This window comes from Dendrobates tinctorius, unplaced genomic scaffold (assembly GCF_039654945.1).
Source record: "Dendrobates tinctorius isolate UK_male_01 unplaced genomic scaffold, ASM3965494v1 ptg000111l, whole genome shotgun sequence".
In the NCBI taxonomy this organism is placed as follows: Eukaryota; Metazoa; Chordata; class Amphibia; order Anura; family Dendrobatidae; genus Dendrobates; species Dendrobates tinctorius.
The window spans coordinates 37,259,643-37,284,224 of NW_027361779.1; the positions used below are offsets into that span (position 1 = coordinate 37,259,643).

At 44.0% G+C, this 24,582-nt stretch overlaps 1 protein-coding gene across 1 annotated transcript in view; it reads left to right on the forward strand.

The window, feature by feature from the left end:
* ME1 (malic enzyme 1) overlaps positions 1–24,582 on the forward strand; it is a 458,080-nt gene that overhangs the window by 356,171 nt on the left and 77,327 nt on the right. Inside the window, exon 7 of the mRNA XM_073589660.1 lies at positions 20,482–20,591. Within this exon, the coding sequence (XP_073445761.1) occupies positions 20,482–20,591 (110 nt within the window). The remainder of the gene's footprint in view (positions 1–20,481; positions 20,592–24,582) is intronic.

Consider the following 24,582-nt stretch of genomic DNA (forward strand, 5'->3'; position numbering starts at 1 on the left):
TAGATGTGTGGTGAGCACTTTGACCCCCCCAGTGCTTCACAGAAGTTTATAATGCCCGGGCGTGAAAATAAATAATTCGTATTTTTTCCACAAACATGATCTTTTAGTCACCATTTTTTTATTTTCCCAAGGGTACCAGGAGAAATTGGACCCCAAAAGTTGTTGTCCAATTTGTCCTGAGTATGCTGATACCCCATATGTGGGAGAAAACTACTGTATGGGCACACGTCGGGGCTCGGAAGGGAAGTAGTGACGTTTTGGAATGCAGACTTTGATGGAATGGTCTGCGGGTGTCATGTTGCCTTTGGAGAGCCCCTAATGTACCTAAACAGTGGAAACCCCCCACAAATGACACCATTTTGTAAACTAGACCCCCCAAGGAACTTATCTAGATGTGTGGTGAGCACTTTGACCCCCCCAGTGCTTCACAGAAGTTTATAACGCTCGGGCGTGAAAATAAAAAATTCGTATTTTTTCCACAAACATGATCTTTTAGTCACCATTTTTTTATTTTCCCAAGGGTACCAGGAGAAATTGAACCCCAAAAGTTGTTGTCCAATTTGTCCTGAGTATGCTGATACCCCATATGTGGGTGAAAACTACTGTATGGGCACACGTTGGGGCTCGGAAGGGAAGTAGTGACGTTTTGGAATGCAGACTTTGATGGAATGGTCTGCGGGTGTCATGTGCGTTTGGAGAGCCCCTGATGTACCTAAACTATTGAAACTCCCCACAAGTGACCCCATTTTGGACACTAGACCCCCCACGGAACTTATCTAGATGTGTGGTGAGCACTTTGAACCCCCAAGTGCTTCACAGAAGTTTATAACACTCGGACGTGAAAATAAAAAAATAATTTTTTTCCACAAAAATGATATTTTTGCCCCCAATTTTTTATTTTCCTAAGGGTAACAGGAGAAATTGGACCCCAAAAATTGTTTTGCAATTTGTCCTGAGTAGGCTGATACCCTACATGTGGGGGTAAAACACTGTTTGGGCGCATGGCAGAGCTTGGAAGGGAAGGAGCACCATTTGACTTTTTCAACTCAGAATTGGCTGGAATTGAGATCAGACGCCATGTTGCATTTGGAGAGCCCCTGATGTGCCCAAACAGTGGAAACCCCCAATTATAACTCCAACCCTAACCCCAACACACCCCTAACCCTAATCTGAGCCCTAACCCTAGCCCTAACCCTAGCCCTAACCCTAACCCTAGCCCTAGCCCTAACCCTAGCCCTAACCCTAGCCCTAACCCTAACCCTAAGGCTGTGTGCACACGCTGCGGATTTTGCTGCGGTTCCGCAGCGGTTTTGGCTGCTGCGGACCCCAGTACCATGATTCCCTATGGGAATCAAAAACCGCAGTGCAGACGGTGCGGAATTTTCCGCGCAGATTATCTGCGGTTTTCAATCCGCAGAAAGAATTGACATGTCAATTCTTTCTGCGGATTCTCCTGTGGTTTGCCATCTCCTCTATTGAGGAGATGAAAAACCGCAGGACAAAACCGCAGAGCAATCTGCAGGTAAAACCGCAGGTCTTTTGACCTGCGGTTTCACCTGCGGATTTTACAAAATCCGCGCGGATGAATCCGCACCTAATCCGCAGCGTGTGCACACAGCCTTACCCTAACGGGAAAATGGAGATAAATACTTTTTTTTTTGTTTTATTATTTTTCCCTAACTAAGGGGGTGATAACGGGGGGTTGATTTACTATTTATGGCGGTTTTTATTTTTGGCGGCTGTCACACGCTAAAAGACGCTTTTTATTGTAAAAATAGTTTTTGCATCACCACATTTTGAGAGCTATAATTTTTCCGTATTTTGACCCACTGAGTCATGTGAGGTCTTATTTTTTGCGGGACGAGTTGACGTTTTTATTGGTACCATTTTCGGGCACGTGACATTTTTTGATCGCTTTTTATTCCTATTTTTGGGACGCAGAATGAACAAAAATCAGCGTTTCATGAATTTCTTTTGGGGGGGTGCGTTTACACCATTCCGCGTGCGGTAAAATTGATAAGGCGGTTTTATTCTTCGGGTCAGTACGGTTACAGCGATACCTCATTTAGGTCGTTTTTTTATGTTTTTGTCGGTTTTATGCAATGAAAACTATTTTATATAAAAAATAATTATTTTTGCATCGCTTTATTCTGTGAGCTATAACTTTTTTATTTTTTCGCTGATGATGCTGTGTGGTGGCTCGTTTTTTGCGGGACAAGATGACGTTTTCAGCGGTACCATGGATATTTATATGCGTCTTTTTGATCGCGCGTTATTACACTTTTTGTTTGGCGGTATGATAATAAATCATTATTTTTTGCTTCGTTTTTTATTTTTATTTTTTAAGGGGTTCGCTAAAAGGGTTAACTAATGGGACAGGTTTATAGGGCGGGTCATTACGGACGCGGCGATACCTAATATGTGTACTTTTATTGGGTTTTTTTTTTATTATTTTCAAAAAATGAATTTATTGGGGAATATTTTTTTTTTTTTTTACTAATTTATTTGGCGATTTTTTTTTATTTATTTTTACATTTTTTTTTAATTTTTTTTTTACTTTACTACATAGTCCCAGATGGGACATCACTGTCCTGTGACAGATCGCTGATCTGTCACATCACAGATCACTGTGACAGATCAGCAATCTGTCACAGGCATTGAAGCAGACTTCCTCTTGCCTGCACTTTGCAGGCACTGAGGAAGCCAGCTTCCTCAGGTCCCCGAAGGCCCCCGTCGCCATCTTGGATTCGGGGGCCTGGAGGATAGGAGCCCCCCGCAGCAGCGCTGCACATTGCGCTGCCGTGGGGGGCTCAGGGAAGCATGGAGGGAGCCCCCTCCCTGCCGATGCTTCCCTTTAACTCCCGGTACACCGCGATCATGTTTGATCGCGGTGTGCAAGGGGTTAACGTGTCGGAGGCGGTCCGTGACCGCCCCTGACACATAGTGCCGGGTGTCAGCTGTGATAATCAGCTGACACCCGGCCGCGATCAGCGGCGCTCACCACGTGGGCGCCGCTGATCGCGGTAGACGTACTATCCCGTCCACGGTCATACGGGCCCGGGTACCGTGGACGGGATAGTACGTCGGATGTCAGGAAGGGGTTAAGACTTCAGACATTCACAGTCATTTAACTAAGAATTTACAACAATTTCAAAGACATTGCATTGGGAATGGGTGAGTGACTGGTCATTTTGATAGTGGAAGTTCTGATAGTGTGCGATAGATCTCAGTGGTAGGTCTGATAGTGGCAGTTCGAATACTGAGTGGTAGCTGGGATAGTGCCATTTGTCCAAATTGTATCTGTCTTCGAGCTTACCAAGTTTGTCCACATACAGTTAGGTCCAGAAATATTTGGACAGTGACCGAATCTTTGTGATTTGGGCTCTATATGCCACTATTTTTTATTTAAAATGACACCACTGAGATGCAATTGAAGTGTAGACATTCAGGTTTAATTAAAAGGGTAGAAAAAAATATCCTGTGAAACATTTAGGAATTGCAACCATATTTCTACAAAGTCTCCTCATTTCAGGGGCTCAAAAGTAATTGTACAAATTAACTTTACCATAAATAAAATGTTCATTTTTTATAATTTGTGGAGAATCCTTTGCAGGTAATGATAGGCTGAAGTCTGGAAGCCATTACTAAACCCTGCGTTTTCTCCTTTGTCATGCTTTGCCAGGTCTTTACTGCAGCTGACTACAGTTGTTGATTGTTTGTGGGTCTTTCTGCCTTAAGTTTTGTCTTCATCATGTGAAATGCTGCTCCATGCCATTGAGATCTGTTGGTTGATTGACTCAGTCACTGCAGAATATTCTACTTCTATGCCTTAAACTCCTGTGTTACTTTTGCAGTATGTTTGTTTTTTGTCATTGTCCATCTGTATTGTGAAGCACTGTCAAAGCAATTTTGCTTTATTTGGTTGAATCTGAGGAAATGGTATAGCCCTCAGCTCTTCAGAATTCATGCTTCTGCTTTGGTCTTCAGTCGCACCTTCAATAAACACTAGTGACCCAGTGTCATTGGAAGCCATGTATGCCCATGCCATCACACTGCCTCCACCATGTTTTACAGAGAATGCGATGGGCTTTGGATCATGAGCCTTCTCCATACTTTCTTCTTCCCATCATTCTGATAGAGGTTGATCTGAGTTTCATCTGTCCAAAGAATTCTTTTCCAGAACTGGGCTGGTTTATTTAGATGATTCTTGGCAAAGTCTAATCTCGCCTTTCTATTTTTAAGGCTGATTAATGTTTTGCACCTTGTGGTGAACCCTCTGTATTTTCTCTCATGAAGTGTTCTCTTTATGGTAGACTTAGATACTGTAACTCCTACTTCCTGGAGAGTGTTCTTGACTTGGGTGAATGTTGTGAAGGGGTTTTTCTTCACCATGAAAAGGATTCTTTAATCATCCACCACTGTTGTCTTCTGTGGACGTCCAGGCCTTTTTGAGTTCTCAATCTCACCAGTTGTTAGGTACGGCGGAACGCACTAAATAGAAATAATAATAAAGTGCGTTCGCCGCTCGGGGTCCACCGTGCAGTAGGTGTTACAACCGCTGCTGAGTAATGGCAGACGAGCAATATGCCGATATAATGCGCACGGGTTCAACTTCACCCAAAGTGCGCAGAGCGGGCTCTGTTCACACACAGAGGCGCCGCAACAAAAAAATACAAAAAGGCTGAGCCTGTTGAAGTCACAGGCCTCAGGTAAATGCACACATGGTATAAGGTCACAGGAGCAGGAACTAAGACAGAGGGGCTGCGTCCGTCTAGACCTACCGTGTGTGCGGCGTCGCTACAGTGAAAGCCAAGAAGGGCTGCAACTGCAGCGCGGCGCAGGACACTGCCGCTGGACGACACAGCTACAAAGCAGGCGCTATGTCGGACACTAGCGCAGAGGTGCGGTGTGCACAGTGGCCTAAGGCTTGCCACAGACTGGTGCAGACTACAGAACTAATTCCCTAACCACATGCATAATATCAGAGGGAAGGGGTTTCATAATAAGTCAGTCACCAGAATCATACATCCGACACCATTCATACATAGCAGTATAGTCTATACTAGCGCATGGCGGAACGGCCATGCGCATTTTTTATAGCAACCGGGACCTTCCGGAAGCTTTCAGATCTCCGAGATGGACCAATGAGATCTGGAGCAGGACCTGAGCGCATGACTCCCGATCTCCAATGCAAGCTCAGTAGAAGGACAGAAGGACTTGGCCCCTGGAGAGATTTGCTGCAAGGCAATCTCCTCTGTGGTAGATAAAGAGCAAGAGACCGCAGAATGTAAGGGTCTGGATTCCTGCAGAGCAGACGCAGGAACCTGACTCCTAACATTACCCCCCTCCTAGGGCCCCCTCCTCTCTGAGCCTTCCAATCCACCACCCTGTGCCCATCAGAGGCATAGGCTTCAGACTCGTCCGAAGGCAAGTCTGATATCCTGGTAGGTGACACGGAAAACCGGGACACGTGGAAGGTATCAGAGGCGGCAAAATCGCCAGGTTTAAGAAGGGACACGTGGGAGACAACGGGAGCGGCAAAACCGCCCGGAGCATAAATTGAAGTGGGACGCCGCGGTGTGTCGGCGAACGTCTCCACTCTCTGTTTAAGGAAGTTTACCTGAGCACACGAGGCGCATGCCTGAATATATTTCTTAATGTCGCGAGCCCTGTGCGGCCACCAATACAACCCTGCCAGGAGTTTTGTGGTCTGCATGTAGCCACAGTGACCACCTGCCCTGGACGCGTGTGCCCACGCGAGGATCTTCGGCCGAAGGCAAGGGGGGACAAAGGTCTAGCCCGGCGGCACAGAGTTTGGCCATTGCGGGGACCCGTTATCCTGGTGAACAAAGTGCTGACAGTGGCAGCCGCAAGTGGAACTTAGTGCCGGACGCGCCTTGAGACTGGCGCGAGACACCTCCATGGGCTCTGGGAGTGAACACTCTGGCACAGGTGATTCCAGAGTTTCAAAGAGGTTGGGAGCCGGAGTAACCTTCCATCTGGATTGAGCACGCTCCAGCCTGCGCTCCGAAAAACAGAGATCAATACGGGTGGCAATGGCAATAAGCTCCTCCAGACTTGCAGGAACCTCTGTGGTAGAAAGAGCATCCTTAACATGCTCAGCTAAACCTCTCCAAAACACAGGGATGAGGGCTTTGTCAGACCACTCTAGCTCGGAAGCCAGTGTCCGAAAACAAACGGCATACTGACTAACCTAGAGGGATCCCAGAGTCAAAGCCAGTTGCTGTAGAGAGGTGTTGTGTGTGACCCGTGGTCCCAGGAAGACCTGCTTAATAGCTGTTAAAAACTGAGCAGCGGTCCGAACCTCTGGGTCACCACGCTCCCATAGTGGCGTAGCCCACTCAACGCCTTGCCCGACAGAAGGGAAACAATAAACCCCACCTTGGTCCGCTCCGCAGGGAATCACGCAGCAAGTAACCCCAGCTAGATAGAGCACTGGCTGACAAAACCCCTACAGGAGGCGCCATCGCCAGAAAATTTATCGGGCAACGGGAGGCGGGTAACTGTCGGCGCGTGGAAGGACGTGGACATACGAGAAACCGCTTCTGCGAACACCTGTACAGCAGCCTCCGAAGACTTCGCCGCTGCGATAACACTCTCAAGAGTAGCCAACCGGCCCTCTAGCTGGCGAATGCACTGAAGGAGTTGCTGCTGATCTGCCATCATTAGCCAGACCCTGGCGCTAGTATAATGTTAGAAACGGCGGAACGCACTAAATAAAAATAAATAATAAAGTGCGTTCGCCGCTCGGGGTCCACCGTGCAGTAGGTGTTACAACAGCTGCTGAGTAATGGCAGACGAGCAATATGGCGATATAATGCGCACGGGTTCAACTTCACCCGAAGTGCGCAGAGCGGGCTCTGTTCACACACAGAGGCGCCGCAACAAAAACATACAAAAAGGCTGAGCCTGTTAGGGTCACAGGCCTCAGGTAAATGCACACATGGTATCTGGTCACAGGAGCAGGAACTAAGACAGAGGGGCTGCATCCGTCTAGACCTACCGTGTGTGCGGCATCGCTACTGCGAACGCCAAGAAGGGCTGCAAGCGCAGCGCAGGACACTGCCGCTGGACGACACAGCTACAAAGCAGGCGCTATGTCGGACACTAGCGCAGAGGTGCGGTGTGCACAGTGGCCTAAGGCTTGCCACAGACTGGCGCAGACTACTGAACTAATTCCCTAACCACATGCGTAATATCAAAGGGAAGGGGTTTCATAATAAGTCCGTCACCAGAATCATACATCCGTCACCATTCACTCATAGCAGTATAGTCTATACTAGCGCATGGCGGAACGGCCATGCGCACTTTTTATAGCAGCCGGGACCTTCCGGAAGCTTCCAGATCTCCGAGATGGACCAATGAGATCTGGAGCAGGACCTGAGCACATGACTCTCGATCTCCAATGGGAAACCGTCTCATGAGCATTCCTGTATCTTGAATATGTTTTTGTAAACGGTTAAAATGCCAAAACTTGTCACTGTCCAAATATTTCTGGATTTAAATGTATACCAATATGATCAAAGTGAAATAGCCTATTATTTGATAGCAAGACATAAGTGAACGCTATAATAAAAGTAGATACAAGAGATGATAGAATGAAAAAAGAATCTCAAAATATTTTTGAGAAGTGTCTGATGGGCCTTTATGTTTCTTTCTATGCATGTTGGAATAGTTTCAATTTTAAAGTTTTGATGGTTGTATAATGTTGGATAGAAGAAAAAAAAAAAGAGAGAGAGGAAGCATGAGAGAAGTCTTGTGTATGAGCACACAGAGATGGTTAGGCATTATGCACACAGAGGTTTTATTCTGAGTTTTCAGAGCAGAAAACTCCAGACTTTTGAGAAGATTTGAGATTTGAAGGTGGATTTGTTGAGTTTTTGCAACATTTCCGCTAAGTTTCTGATGTAAAAAGTCCTAAAAAAACTTGATGTGCTAACAGACATAGAGAGGTGAAAAAAGGTTTTAGGTTAGCTGTTATCTGTGAAATAGAGAAATGTAAGACTGAGAATACAGGGGTTTTCCAGCTTTATGATACCATTTAGGATAAATATGAGATTGTTGGGAGTGCAACACTCAGGACCCTCACAATCAGCTGTTACCACCTCTGACAGTGGCCAGATACAGTTGTGTGAGAAAGTATTTGCCCCCTCCTGATTTCCTATACTTTTGCATGTTTCTCACACTTAAATGTTTCAGACCAGCAAACAAATTTAAATGAAGATCTTTATTATTAAGGTAAAAAGAAATCCAAACCTACATGGTCCTGTAGGTTAAAAAACTGCATTTAAATTTCATTTAAAAACAGCATTTTATGTTTACGTGTGTTATCTTTGTCTAGTATTTAAGATTGCTTGATGATCTGAAACATTCAAGTGTGACAAATATGCAAAAGAATAGGAAATCAGGAAGGGGGCAAATACTTTTTCACAAAACTGTATAAACAGGCTATGGAGCAGAACATCATTAATCCATAACATTATTTAGTGACCGCTTACAGCCATGAGGTACTGGCATTAGAGGTCAAGGTGAAAAGTCGTAAACAGGAATAACTTGAAGAGATCTTAGCCTGTTAGTTAGTTGGTAACTTTCGCATAGCCGGGAGTATAGTAGCGCATGTAGTAGCATTTTGTAGTGTCCTGTTGGGAAAAAATTAGATATGAGTATAGCTAATTAGATTGCTATATAGGACATATTTTCTTTACACAGCCATAAGGTTAATGTCTAGTAATGTACAGTATAATGTAATCTTTATTATCACATATTGATTCAGGCTGTGTGCTGTAGTCTATGTTGAGCATTGCTAAAATCAGGCATGTGTTACTGTATTGTATCCAAGGGCAGACATACCATTGGTACAATCTCTGCAACCACATATGGGCCCAAAACGAAGGGGGCCTACTTCAAAATCTTTAGTAGGTGGAATTTTGCAATATGATGAGCAAATAACTGCTAATTACCCATATATTGTTCTTGCACAGGGCCCTCTTCTGCATGTGTTTGCTTATGATTGTATCCAAAGTACAGTATATTATAAAATATAGAGTATGTAATGCATTATGAGCACATAATAAGGCTCTATTGAAACTGCACATTTCTATTTTTTGATCCATTAATGTTGCATAAAAACAGTGAATGTTTTATACCACTTTCAATGGGAACTTTGTACTATCTGAATAGCCTACTGTACTGTCCCACCCTGTTTAATAGTGGTACCACTGTAATGAGATTCAATAGTGTCTATTAAACTTTTAAATTTAAATGAGATAGCCAAAGAGACGTATCCTCTCTATTGTGGCAGGGAGGTACAGTGACATGTAAAAGATTGGGCACCCCTGGTAAAAATCACTGCTATTGTGAACACTTAAAGGGAATCTGTCACCCTTTTTTTTTTACTATCAGCTGCCGGCATTGACATCAGGGGCTTATCTACAGCATTCTGTAATGCTGTAGATAAGCCTCCGATGTAACCTGAAAGATAAGAAAAAAGAGATTATACTCACTGGAGGGGGCAGTCCGATGGGTGTCGCGGTCTGGTCCGACGCCTCCCATCTTCATACGATGCCGTCCTCTTCTCCCCTTCCTGTAGTAGCTCCGGCGCAGGCGCACTGCTCTGCCCTGTTGAGGGCAAAGCAGAATACTGCAGTGTGCAGGCGCAAGACCTCTCCTGACGCCTGCGCACTGCAAGACCGCTCCCTAAAGTGAGTATAATCCAACGTGTTTTTCTTCTCTTTCAGGTTACATCTGGGGCTTATCTACAGCATTACAGAATGCTGTAGATAAGCCCCTGATGTCAATGCCGGCAGCTGATTGTCAAAAAAAAGGGTGACAGATTCCCTTTAAGCAACTTGAAGATGACATAATCTCTAAAAGGCCTAAAGTTAAAGATGACCCATTTCAATTGTATTTTAAGCAAAAAAAAAATATTTTCATCTTTTACATTTTAAAAATTACAAAATGGAAAATGGACAGATGCAAAAGTTTGGGCACCCTTGTCGATTTGTGAGCTCTGATAACTTTGACCAAGGTTTTAGACCTTAATTAGCATGTTAATTTTATGACTTGTTCGCTATCATCGTTAGGAAAGGCAAGGTGATGCAAATTTCAAAGCTTTATAAAAACCCAGCCTCCTCTAAACTTGCACCAAAAACTTGCATCCTCATCATAAAATTCAGTATCAGAAGTATGCAAAAGAACATCTAAACATGCCTGATGCATTTTAGAAACAAGTCCTGTGGACCGATGAGGCTAAAATAGAACTCTTTGGCCAAAATGATCAAAGGTATGTGTGTAGAAAAAAGGGCACAGAGTTTCAGGAAAAGTGTGTATCAAAGGATGTATCAATCGTGGTTTGGGATTGTGTTGCAGCCTGCAAGACAACCCAGGAATCTCACAGAACTGGAAGAATTTTCCAAGGAAAAATGGATGAAAATCTCTCAAACAATAATTGAAAGACTATGTTCACATGTTGCGTTTTTGCAGCACCATGGAAAAAAGTCACTGAGTTCAGCACAGTTCAGCTCAGTGAGTACCATGCAGATCAGTGTGAGAATTTGTCAATGTGAGGAACTCACTGAGCTGAACTGCAGTGAACTCAGTGATTTTTTCCACAGTGCTGAGGTCACCGCAGTTCAGCCCGCCTGAGAATGCAAAAAACCTATCAACTAAATACCCTGTGTTTGTTATCTTTTACTAGCACTTGCTGCTTACTGTTACATATATTTTACAACCGAGTATTCATGCACGTTTGTCATACTGTGTGTTTTTTCTGTGTCTTAGTCTTTGGGTCGTGTGAACAGTTTCTTACTGACCTGTTCATTATTGTGCATGTCTCCTGTGTTTTTAATCCACTAATTTCTTGCTTATGCAAGCTTTGGGAGATCCCCGCCTCTCTCTTGTGGGACATGCACATAAGGAGCCATTTTGCCAAGTGTGCCCATACCGTGCCCATACCGTGCAGCGCCTTTCTCAATCCTGCTCATGTAGGTATTGTTCACATGATCAGGTTTTAATACATTAGATAGGACTGCTCCGTGAAGGATTACCGTGACGTGGTGGAGTGGCTTAGTATACATTTTTTGCAAAAAACGTATCAACTAAATACCCTGTGCTTGTTATCATCTTTTACTAGTAGCACTTGCTGCTTACTGTTACATATATTTTACAACAGAGTATTCATGCACATTTGTCATACTGTGTGTTTTTTCTGTGTCTTGGTCATCAAAAATACAGGGGAACCCACACCGTTTTTTTGTTTATTTATTTATAGAGCAGGTGATGGGTGATTAATACTACCATTAACTGCCGCCTGCTCTCAGTTATTAGCAGCAGCAGGTGTAGGCTGAAGGGAGTAATAGTCCCATCAGCCGTTGCCTGCTCTTGCAGCTATCAGTTGACTATAACTCTCATCATTCTCCCCTGTTTTGCTGATCACCAGCAGAGCAGGGGAGAATACTGAGAGCCGTCTTCAGCATCCGGCACCGATGAACAGCGCTACTGTACCGCTGCTTCTCAGGCGCCGGTACGTATCACACGGATGACATCCTTGTGTGTCATCCGTGTGCAAGAAGTTTTGCGGTCCATGCTGCTGTTAAAAATGGACATGTCAGCATATTTTGCCCACAGACACATGATCCGTGGAAACACTCTGACATGTGCACAGACCCATTCATTTTAATGGGTCTATGTGTGTACGTATCTCCAGTACGTGTGAAAACTGTCACCACACATACCGGAGACACAGACATGTGAAAGAAGCCTAATTCTAATTTTGACCAGGGGTGCCCAAACTTTTCGAAATCTGTCTGTGACTGGGCAAAACACTTTACGGCTAATATCGCGTGTCATTAAACACATTGCACATCCAAATACATTGTAATAATGACACGTGTCTTCAAGGGGTAATGTGGGCAACACCTCCATCTCCTTACACATACAATAATGCTCAATGAAAAAATATCTTCAACCTCACCAGCCAATCTTGGCCATATACAGTGTGAGATCCTTGTACAAGACAACGGTCTGGAAGATAAGTATCTATCTATAATTCACCCTGCTGCAGCTACAAACTCCTTCAGTGCCTTGTGCTATATCTTCCGCCCTGAAAAGGACAAGTCCCAGAACATAGCTCTGTTAGTATACAGTTGTGGCCAAAAGTATTGACACCCCTGCAATTCTGTCAGATAATACTCAGTTTCTTCCTGAAAATGATTGCAAACACAAATTCTTTGGTATTATTATCTTCATTTAATTTGTCTTAAATGAAAAAACACAAAAGAGAATGAAGCAAAAAGCAAAACATTGATCATTTCACACAAAACTCCAAAAATGGGCCAGACAAAAGTATTGGCACCCTCAGCCTAATACTTGGTTGCACAACTTTTAGCCAAAATAACTGCGACCAACCTTTTCCGGTAACCATCAATGAGTTTCTTACAATGCTCTGCTGGAATTTTAGACCTTTCTTCTTTGGCAAACTGCTCCAGGTCCCTGCTATTTGAAGGGTGCCTTCTCCAAACTGCCATTTTTAGATCTCTCCACAGGTGTTCTATGAGATTCAGGTCTGGACTAATTGCTGTCCACCTTAGAAGTCTTCAGTGCTTTCTCTCAAACCATTTTCTAGTGCTTTTTGAAGTGTGTTTTGGGTCATTGTCCTGCTGGAAGACCCATGACCTCTGAGGGAGACCCAGCTTTCTCACACTGGGCCCTACATTATGCTACAAAATTTGTTGGTAGTCTTCAGACTTCATAAAGCCATGCATACGGTCAAGCAGTCCAGTGCCAGAGGCAGCAAAGCAACCCCAAAACATCAGGGAACCTCCGCCATGTTTGACTGTACTAACCGTGTTCTTTTCTTTGAATGCCTCTTTTTTTCTCCTGTAAACTCTATGTTGATGCCTTTGCCCAAAAAGCTCTACTTTTGTCTCCTGTGACCAGAGAACATTCTTCCAAAACGTTTTAGGCTTTTTCAGGTAAGTTTTGGCAAACTCCAGCCTGGCTTTTTTATGTCTTGGGGTAAGAAGTGGGGTCTTCCTGGGTCTCCTACCATACAGTCCCTTTTCGTTCAGACGCCGACGGATAGTACGGGTTGACACTGTTGTACCCTCGGACTGCAGGGCAGCTTGAACTTGTTTGGATGTTAGTTGAGGTTCTTTATCCAACATCCGCACAATCTTGCGTTGAAATCTCTTGTCAATTTTTCTTTTCCGTCCACATCTAGGGAGGTTAGCCACAGTGCCATGGGCTTTAAACTTCTTGATGACACTGCGCACGGTAGATACAGAAACATTCTGGTCTTTGGAGCCTTGAGATTGCTCATGCTTCCTCACAATTTGGTTTCTCAAGTCCTCAGACAGTTCTTTGGTCTTCTTTCTTTTCTCCATGCTCAATGAGGTACACACAGGGACACAGGACAGAGGTTGAGGCAACTTTAATCCATGTCAACTGGCTGCAGGTGTGATTTAGTTATTGCCAACACCTGTTAGGTGCCACAGGTAAGTTACAGGTGCTGTTAATTACACAAATTAGAGAAGCATCACATGATTTTTCAACCCTCTTTTTTGTGTTTGGTGTGGAATTATATCCAATTTGGCTTTAGGACAATTCTTTTTGTGTTTTTTTCATTTAAGACAAATTAAATGAAGATAATACCAAAGAATTTGTGTTTGCAATCATTTTCAGGAAGAAACTGAGTATTATCTGAGAGAATTGCAGGGGTGTCAGTACTTTTGGCCACAACTGTAAGAATTTAACATCTCTCTGCTATCTTCTAATCAGTAAAGTCTCATCATGGGAATATTGTAGAAGCAGGCCCGGATTGGCAATATAACCAACCGGGCATTTTCCCGCTGGGCCGCTGTCACGTGGGCCGCAGGCGGCAGCGCCGATCATCTGGCCGCTTGCCAGCTGTTGCGGCCACTGTTGCTCCTGCCGCTGGCCCTCTGCGGGCACGGCGGTGATAGTTTCAAGTTCCTCCCGCACTGCAGGGAGATAAACCGCCACGCCCCCCCACGCCCCCCATCCTCGCCTTAGCATAAGACCCCCTCCCCCGCAGCCACTCACAGCGTCGCACTTGCTTGCCTGCTCGCTCTGTTCGCAGGACCTGTGATGAGGTCACAGGAGGGGAGGAGTCAGGGGGTCACATGATCAGGAGCCTTTGTCCAGACCCCCGACATGTCACCCCTGACTCCGCCCCTCCTGTGACCTCATCACAGGTCCTGTGCGCTCAGCCTTGTCTCTACCGTCTGCAAGACTCTGCTTTGCTGTTGTCATGGTGCTGGTTGAGGTAAGTATGTGTGGGGTCAGGATTTACAGTGTGGATGTAGCAGAGCCGTGTGTGTACGAGGTGTACGGAGCGGAGCCATGTGTACGAGGTGTACGGAGCGGAGCCGTGTGTGTACGAGGTGTACGGAGCGGAGCCGTGTGTGTACGAGGTGTACGGAGCGGAGCCGTGTGTGTACGAGGTGTACGGAGCGGGGCCGTGTGTGTACGAGGTGTACGGAGCGGAGCCGTGTGTGTACGAGGTGTACGGAGCGGAGCCGTGTGTGTACGAGGTGTACGGAGCGGAGCCGTGTGTGTACGAGGTGTACGGAGCGGAGCCGTGTGTGTACGAGGTGTACGGAGCGGAGCCGTGGGTGTACGAGGTGTACGGAGCGGAGCCGTGGGTGTACGAGGTGTACGGAGCGGAGCCGTGTGTGTACGAGGTGTACGGAGCGGAGCCGTGTGTGTACGAGGTGTACGGAGCGGAGCCGTGTGTGTACGAGGTGTACGGAGCGGAGCCGTGTGTGTACGAGGTGTACGGAGCGGAGCCGTGGGTGTACGAGGTGTACGGAGCGGAGCCGTGTGTGCACGAGGTGTACGGAGCGGAGCCGTGTGTGCACGAGGTGTACGGAGCGGAGCCGTGTGTGTACGAGGTGGACGGAGAGGAGCCGTGTGTGTATGGAGTGGAGCCATATGTGTACGGGATGTACGGAGCGGAGCCAAGTGTGTACGAAGCATACAAAGCGGGCTTTTCCCACGGACACAGGAGTACACGGCAGAGCCCCGAGGAGCATTTTAAAACACACACATGACGTTCCACCGGAAGTGATGTGCTGGAAGCTGACCGGAAATGAGATAATTTCTTGAGGAGATTGTGACGGAACCAGGAATGTTTCAGATCCATCACCATGTCCTCCTCCGACAGCGCAGACAGCAGGATCGCCTTGGAATCGGGGATGTTGGCCATGTGAGCGGATCATGATAGGTCATGCACCGGGAGGCTCAGGTGGGCACTACAATGGGAGCCGTGCTGCTATAGTATCTTTGTAGAATCTTTCTCTCTTTTTCTTTCTTTCTCTGTTCTTTCATTCTCTGTTCTGTCTTTCCCTCATTTTCTTTCTCTCTGTTCTTTCATTCTCTCTCTAATCTTTCTTTTTTCTCTCTCTGTTCTTTCTTCCCCTCTTTCTTTCTTTTTCTTTCCTCTCTTTCTCTCTGTTCTTTCTTTCTTTTTTTTACTTCTTTCTTTCTCTCTGTTCTTTCTCTGTCTCTCTCTGTTCTTTCTTTCCCCTCTTTCTTTCTCTCTCTGTTCTTTCTTTCTCTCTCTGTTCTTTCTGTCTCTCTCTGTTCTTTCTCTGTCTCTCACTGTTCTTTCTTTGTCTCTCACTGTTCTTTCTTTCTTTCCCCTTTCTTTCTCGCTCTCTCTGCTTTCTTTTTTTTCTCTCTCTCTGTTTTCTCTCTTCCTTAGTGCCAGTCAGTGTGCCCATAATGCCAGCCACTGTGCCCTCAGTACCAGTCAGTGTGATCAGCAGTGCTAAATGGGTGCGATTAGGTGTGGACATGGGTGTGACTAGTTGTGAAATGGGTGTGGCTGGTCGTGGCCAAAATTTGCAGCGGCGCGCGGGCCGCAGTCTTTGTCCATCTTTCCCTTCTTCATAAGTTGGGAGGTATGATAGGGGCGGCTATGACCAGGGGGTCTGGTTGCCCAATAGAGAGCAGTTCTGCCAGGAATTCTGTAATCATGCATACAAAAGGGGACAGAGATTTGGGAGGAGTACTGTACCTAAAAGCAATAAATAGGACTGAGCTGAAATACTGGGCACAGCTGTGACTACATGTTATATAGTCGTGTTAATCTCCTCTCACTTCTTGTAAACTACAAGTGTACAAAGATATTATATAGTCACCATGTGACTAGTGGGCCTGTGTAACTTCAAATGCCAGGGCTGAATTTTAGTCCCAGTCCGGCCCTGTGTAGAAGACTACTCAGGACTCAGCAGTGGTGAGGGGTAAATATGACATCGGGTCTCGCCGTGTTGGCGTTCAGAGTGGTAAACTACTGAAAGTCAAATACACTGTAGTTCAGGTTTAACATGAGAAAAGTGATTGTCACGATTCATTTTTAGGTTTGTGGAAGCCCTGGTTCCGCCATAATTTAAATGTAGCTTTTTTCCTAGTCAGCTGATGTGGGAGGTGACCAGTTCCACCATCCTTTAAATTGTCACATGACCCATCAGCTGACTGTCAGCGATAGAGTAATCTATGCTGACCAGCCTGGAGTAAAGAGCTCTCTGGTTTCAGTGGTGAATCTGCTGTTTTCGTGGAGTTCATGGTTCTGGTGCCTTATCCTCTGCTGTGTTGTGCTTTACAGCAGGGACAGTGTTAAGTACTATTTCCCCTTTTTCTGTCTGTCTTGTTGTTGTCCCTCTCTCTGTGTTGTTTATTATCTGCAGTGATGATGCTAACACCCTTGCCATCCAGTGCACTAGCCAGGGAATAGTGAGGTGACAATCAGGGACTAGGCACGTGACGGCGGCGGGGAAAGGACCCACTTAGGATGTTAGGGGAGTTTAGAGACAGGCACAGGTTGGAGTTCAGGAAGTGCCTTATCCCTCGTTCCTGACTATTAGGGCCTTCCTCACCTCATTTCATCCTGTCGTTGGTATATGTGTTGTCCGCTGGACTAACCGTGTCAGTCGTGACAGTGATTCTAGTTTGTTGCTGCTGAATAGGCATCAGACAATATAACGCTGAGGAAAAAAGCTTAAAGTGATCAATATAGACATACTCTATGCTGGTATATATGTAATTAGATGGTATACAACAAAGGAAGAGGGCATGTATATAAAGCAATTATAGTTTGTTTGTTAAGGCTCTCAAGTGTTGTTGTGCACAGGGGAACTGGAACAGGATTCTGTCAATGTCGGCCCCACTGTCCCACTTTTTGATGGCTTAGCCATATCTGCACCCGTGAAACTCATCACATGTACATCACCACCATAACTATTCACAGCACGTCTATCTATTCTTGTGTCTTGAGAGTGGAGTATGTCACCATTGTGATCACCTAGCCTTCTGATTTCATGAAAAGTTTGCCTATGTATTCCTTACCAGTAATGCAGGTAGCCTTGTACATCACTGCTTTGGTTTTACAATTAATACAATCTCTGTCAAACTGTTATTGAGTCCATCTGTCCCTTAAATGACTTTCCAGTCTCAATATATGTGCAGGCCACAAAGGTGCCACACTTAATATAGCCCTTTGGTCTCCTGGCCAGCTGTATGTTTCTTCTTGAGTGAGCGGCACACATGGCTGTGAACTAACTGATCTCCTATGGAGCCTTCACTGAATTAGCCAAAAAAGAAGGTTTGATGCCATTGAAAGCAGTGACAAAATCTGTAATGGAAGACCTAAACCCCTTTTGTCTATGTGGGCCTACTTCACAGATGCGTTAAAATAAATATGCTGAAAATGCAGACGAAATAAAACTTTTCATTTTACTATTAACACATTTGACTTAAAATAAAACTATAAATTTTGCAGAATTTCAGGTTCATTTTCCAATAAAAATTACTTAAAAATTAAAAGTGTTTTTGTGACCATTGATGACCTGGACACACAGTCTGACAAGTGTTTAATTAGTATAGGATTTATGATTTTAGACCACTAATATAATTTTACTCAAATTCCTTTACTTTTGTTAACTGTTTTGATAGCTTTCTTCAATTTTTCACTGGATTGTTATCCTTTTAATAATGGAATTCCAGCAATAATTGGACTTGAAATCTAAACCACATAGGTTATAAAATCTAGGCATTAGTAACATATTTGTCTGTGAGAACGATAATGTGGAAACAAAATTGGTAAGATTTTCCTAAGAGTTTAAACCAAAGGCATATTAATATTCTATAATGACTTCAAGTGGCAAAAAATTAATTGTACATTTCTTTACAGGCAATCTGCCTGAAAGATCAACCTCTCAAACCATATAATTCGACATGCAGGTATTTGATCTGTAACTCCACTGACACCTTTATATCTTCTATCTGTTGCTGCATTCTGGGGATTCAGTTCATATTCAAATGAAATGTTGCATGCTCTGGGCATGATTATGACATTTCTGATTCTCGGCTTCTAGAGTTTTTTTACCCACCCAGCACCAACCTCTTTAACTTGACTGATAGTTCACACTCTGATTTCCTTGACTAGTGCCTGATTTCATACAGACACCGAGCTATCAATCAAGCTAAAGAGGCTGATGCTAAGAGGTAAAACAACCTCGAGAAGCAGAGGCTCTGAAATTGCTCTGTCACGCCCATAGCACTTAACTTCTCATTTGCATATGAATTACATCTCTAATTTCTCTGGAATGCAGCAACAGAAGATATTAATGTGCTGATGGATTTTGCTTTCAAAGACTTATGGCCCCGTCACACTAAGCGACTTACCAGCGATCCCGACACCGATATCAAGGTGTCAGGATCGCTAGTAAGTCACTATGTGATCGCTGGTGAGCTGTCACACAGACAGCTTCACCAGCGATCAGCACAGCGATGCCGAGCGCCCGGAATCGCTGGCCATCCCTGTAAAAAATAGAATCAAAATAAAAAATATAGTTATTCTCACCTTCCGACGTCCCGTTCAGCCATCCTGCCTCTCTCCGCGCTCCGGTCCCAGTGATCCTTTGCGAGAATGACCGCGAGATGTCACGGTCTCGAGGGATAACAAAGTCTCGCAGTCATTCGTGCAAAGGATCACTGGGACCGGTTTGGAGAGAGGCAGGATGGCTCAACGGGACGTCGGAAGGTGAGAATAACTATATTTTTTATTTTTTTTATTATTTTTTTACACCTGATCGCTGGTCTCCCGCCTGTCACACACAGTGATGCGTGCTGGCCAGCGGGAGACCAGCGACCAAAGAAATGTCCAGAGGTTTCTATCAGCGATACCGGCAGGGGGGCCGCTCGCTGATCGCTGTCACACACAGCGATCTCGCTGGTAAGATCGCTGTTACGTCACAAAAGTTGTGACTCAGCAGCGATCTCGCTACCGAGATCGCTTAGTGTGACGGGGCCTTTAGGGTACCGTTACACGTAGCGACGCACCAACGATTCCGACAACTATACGATCTGGCTAAGATCGTTTGTGCATCGCTAGTAAGCAGTCATACAGGCCAATCTTCATAACGACGCATCAGCGATCAGCGATGTCACTATCGACCACGGCGATTGTTGGTACCATGTCACACACTGTCTATAATAGCGATTCAGACTTTGAATAGGCGTCCTTCAGCGCTATCTATATGAGTTCGGAGTCGCCAACGAGGTCGCTCGTCGTTGATAAGGGGCGTCAAACACAGCGATGCATGCTGGTCAGCGTGACGCCAGCGATCAAAAAATGATCCTGAACGTTCGCGCACGATCAGCAACATCGCAGCAGGGAGCCGGTCGTTTCCGCGTGTCACACTTAGCGAGATCGCTAGCGATGTCGCTGTTGCGTCACAAAATCGTCGCTTCAGCGATATCGCTAGTGATCTCGCCATGTGTAACGGGGGCTTTAGATGGCAATATGTGTGGCTTGATCTTACTGACAGATTCCCTTTAAACTAATAAATTACATGGTGCAACTATGGTATTGATTGAAATATTATGCAGTCCAACACTTTGTTGGCATTTGATAAAACAGATAATCTCGTAATTGATTATTATATAGATGGCAGTATAATTGTGAATTTTAGAAGAACTAGTATTTTCTATATTTTTTCTTATAATAATGGTGTTTCAATGGAGTGGTTGTCGAAACTCACACAAACTTGGTCCCATCTGTCCCCCATAATGCGATCGCAGAGCACAGATGGGTTACCATGGCAGCTATGACTGTAATCTTGGTACTACAGGGTGGGCCATTTATATGGATACACTAGGATGGGCCGACTTCAAAATAGCCACCATGGTCACCACCCATTTTGAAAAGTTTTCCCCCCCCTCCTATATACTAATGTGCCACAAACAGGAAGTTGATATCACCAACCATTCCCATTTAATTTAGGTGTATCTATATACATGGCCCACCCAGGTCTAACCTTATAAATGGCCCACCCTGTACAGTGGAGAAAGGTATGCAAAGTGTTTTATTGACATCGTGCGTTCATATTTATGGACTTGTTTTTTACCTGTGTCTAATGGAGCTTTATTATTTTTCAGGTACGGCATGAACTGCCTTATACAGTTTGAGGACTTTGCCAATGCTAACGCCTTCCGTCTACTGAACAGATACCGAAATCAGTACTGTACCTTCAATGATGATATCCAAGGTATGCTTGGTATTTGTGTATTCATTTAGTGTATGGTACATACAGCTCTGGCAAAAATTAAGAGACCACCACATCAAAACCCTGTCATGAGCAGCCCATTCTCCAGACCTGAACCCCATTGAAAACCTCTGGAATGTAATCAAGAGGATGATGGATAGTCACAAGCCATCAAACAAAAAAGAACTGCTTACATTTTTGTGCCAGAAGCAGTGTGAAAGACTGGTGGAAAGCATGCCAAGACGTATGAAAGCGGTGATTAAAAATCATCGTTATTCCACAAAATATTGATTTCTGAACTCTTCCTGAGTTAAAAAATGATTATGAACTTGTTTTATTTGCATTATTTGAGGTCTGAAAGCACTAGGGTTTTTATAAAAATTTTGACCATTTCTCCTTTTCAAAAAAAAAACAAACAACAAAATGTAGTGCTTGGAAATTTGGAGATGTTGTCAGAGGTTTGTAGACTAAAAGAACAATTTATATTTTACTCAAAAATATACCTATAAAGAGAAAAATCAGACAAACTGAACATTTGGAAGTGGTCTCTTCATTTTTGCCAGAGCTGTATAAACACAATGCAACCTTTTCATAATCTGGCTGTCCACACAAAAATGATCTTAAAATATTTCAGCGTTCATTTTGGTACCTGTAGCGCACCCAATAGTCTGGACATTTCCATTAGGTGATGATCATTTCTTAGCTTTGATGCATAGACTGATGCTACAGAGCACGAGAGATTTAAAGCCCTGTCAGAGGGGCATCTACTGTGGGGGACTTGGCCCATCAATTAAATTGTTAACTATTTGTATAAATGGGGACTACCATAATTCCTCCTGTTATGACCAGTACACACAGTCACACACAACTTTCCCAGCAGTAATATTTGATCACTACTAGGGGAATTAGTGACACAAATATCTAATACCGTAATTGATATGTGAAAACTGAACAATTGGAATCAATATTATCCTCTACATTATTTATTGCTAGTGACTGTGAAACACAAGAAGAAACCTGATATTACTCATATGTCTTTCCTGAAAACTTGTGTTAGATAAATTAAAAGCAGAAACCATCAGTTTGAATAGAACAAGTTTCCAAACCGCACCTTTCATTTCGGAGAATCATCTGGATTATCTTAATTTTCCAAAACATACTCATGTCCCGATCAGTCCTTATGATATGAAAAGCAGCATTTTACCATTTATTCCTATATAAGTATTTTATGAGCAGACAGGACACTGTTTCTGAACTGTAAAAAGGCTGCGGTAGCTCTGCCCCCTATCATCCACATGTTACTAAAGTGAAGCTGCATGGTGTGTGAACACATAATAGTTGGAAATGGGTGAAAAATGACTGGGGGACCATGAAACCATAAGCACAGGCACAGCAGCCAAGTATTCGGATGAATATTACTGTTGGAAAATATTTGATGCAACAACTCCATTCCTGTCTATGAGTGTTTAGTTGCTAGATTTGTATGCTCTTATAAAGTAAAAAAAAAAAAAAAACCTCCCAGAGGCTCATACAGGGAGAGCATGTGACTGTATTTCCTGTTTTTCCTGTGTCTGTGTATGAGAGAAGCAGCCTGCTGCACATGCCGCACAGAAAGAGACACATAAATGATTTATTCCTGATCTGTTAAGCTTATCACATATTGTTCCTGCTTGTTCCTGAGTAAAGAAACACTGTTGTCACACACTTGGAGAGGATCCTGAATAATCCGCTGCCAACAATTACTAATTTTCTTATTTTAGACCTCTGTAGGCCATTGATTAATAAAAGTCATGGTGTTTGGATGCTCCCTTTTAATTTTCCATATAATAAATTCTCAATGGAGCTGCCAATTGCTGTACTCGGTAATTTCTGACAATCCTACAGAGAACAAATGGAAAGAGACCTGCATGTGCAACCACTGCCTCTTTCCGATAGGTCATATCGGAGCCCTCATCTTCGGGATCGGTGTGGGGTCCCAGTGGTTGGACTCTGACCGATTCACAAAGTATCTCATATTATTTTGAATGTTGGTAATCACCCTTTAGTGGATGCCTGTGATAGATACAAGAGGTTGGTAACTGTCAACTAGCGGCTCCCATGTTAAACAAAATTCCCATTCAGTTAATGAATATTTTGTTACAGGACTCCGTGGGAAGGAAAAACGCATTCTATTACATGAGTCTCTACTTTTATATGCCGTATTCTCACAGATACCAATCACTCTTAGCCCATGATTGACAATGGTACCCAATGCAAAAGTTTAGCTGATCCATCTGGAGCTTTGCCGTCATACATCCTAAACATAAACAAACACACAATGTGAACAGACCCTTAGTGATAACTTACTAATCATCAGCATAAGCAAAAATAACTTTAATTGACCCTGCCTGTCAATATTTTGTGTCTTATCGGAAAGCTGATCTATAAGATGATATTTTCATTTCCAGTTTACAATTTGCAGAGGTCAGTAGCTATTTCCAAACAAATGTCAAGATATTTTAGGCTGCACCCATTAGCTCCTAGATCATATAGGAATGTGACCTATAAAACTGTGAGAACAAGCTTCTCCATCCAAGAAGCTTATGGGAATGTCCGATTGCCCCACCCCATTCAATAGTTTGTTCCAAACTTCTGAGACATACACAGTAAAATCCTGATAATGGTTTTGACTACTGGGCTGTTTTTTAGGTTTGTGGTTCACTGAAACCAAAACGGACTGTCAAATTGTGGTAAATTGTATTCTAGTCATTTTGCGGAAAAAGTGCTGCATATATTAATGTATTACCAAACCCCCCAAAATATCATGTGTGTGTCATCCCCCAAAACCGGGAGATGTTCATCGCAATTGCCATCTATATACGATCCGTATGACATCTGTTTTTATCCGTCAGCAGTTATTAAAATTTACAAAACCGAATACAGTTTTCTATGCTAAAGGGAATCTCTCACCAGGTTTTTGCTATGTAATCTGAGAGCAGCATAGTGCAGAGGCTGAGATCCTGATTCCAGCAATGTGTCACTTGGTGTCTGCTTGCTGTCATTTTGATACAATCCCAGTTTTCTCTGCTGGTGACCTAGCAGTGCTCAGAATGCTGAGCTGTGTGTAAAACACTTTATTAAAACAACAACACACAGCATAGTAAGTGACACACTCCTGGAATCATACGTGCCAAAGGTGATGGACGTATACGTGGTCTTTGCGGTGGAACCCACACCGATCTAATGCTTATCACCGTAGGAGAGGTGATACAGTGATAATTCAGCCTAAGGCTAATTTCACACTTGCTTTTTTTTCCAGCGCGTTTTTAGCGCAAAAAAAGCATAGAAAAAACGCATACAAACGCATACAAATGCTGCGTTTTTTTCAAGCATTTTTATGAGCATGCATGAAAAAAACGCAGCGTTTTTATGCGTTTGTATGCGTTTTTAGTGCGTTTTTACCGCGTTTGCGTTTTTTTCCAACATTAGGTGGCCCCTCACACTAACCCAAACCATGACTTTACTAACCCTAACCCTAACCCTAACCCTGACCCTAACCCTAACCCTAACCCTGACCCTAACCCTAAACCCTAGCTAATCCTAACCCTAGCCCTAAACCCCTTAACTAACCCTAACTCTAACCCAAACCCCTAAATTCCATTGTCCAACTATGGTAAAAAAAAAAACGCATGCGCAAAAAAAGCATACATAAGCATGCCAATGCGCACATATACGCACCCATAGACTTATAATGGGTGTCTTGCTGTAAAAAAAACACATTGCGTGCACATGCGTTTTTTTGAGGCAAGTCGGACGCTCAAAAAATGCAACAGGATGCATTTTGTGCGCCCGAGCGCATACCGCAAATAAACGCATGCGCGGAAAATTGCATACAAACGCATGTGTATGCGCACATAAGCGCATCCCATGCAAAGTATAGGGAAAAAAATCGCATGCGTTTTTTAGCGCTAAAATCCCGCAAAAAAAAACGCAAGTGTGAAACCAACCTAAACAA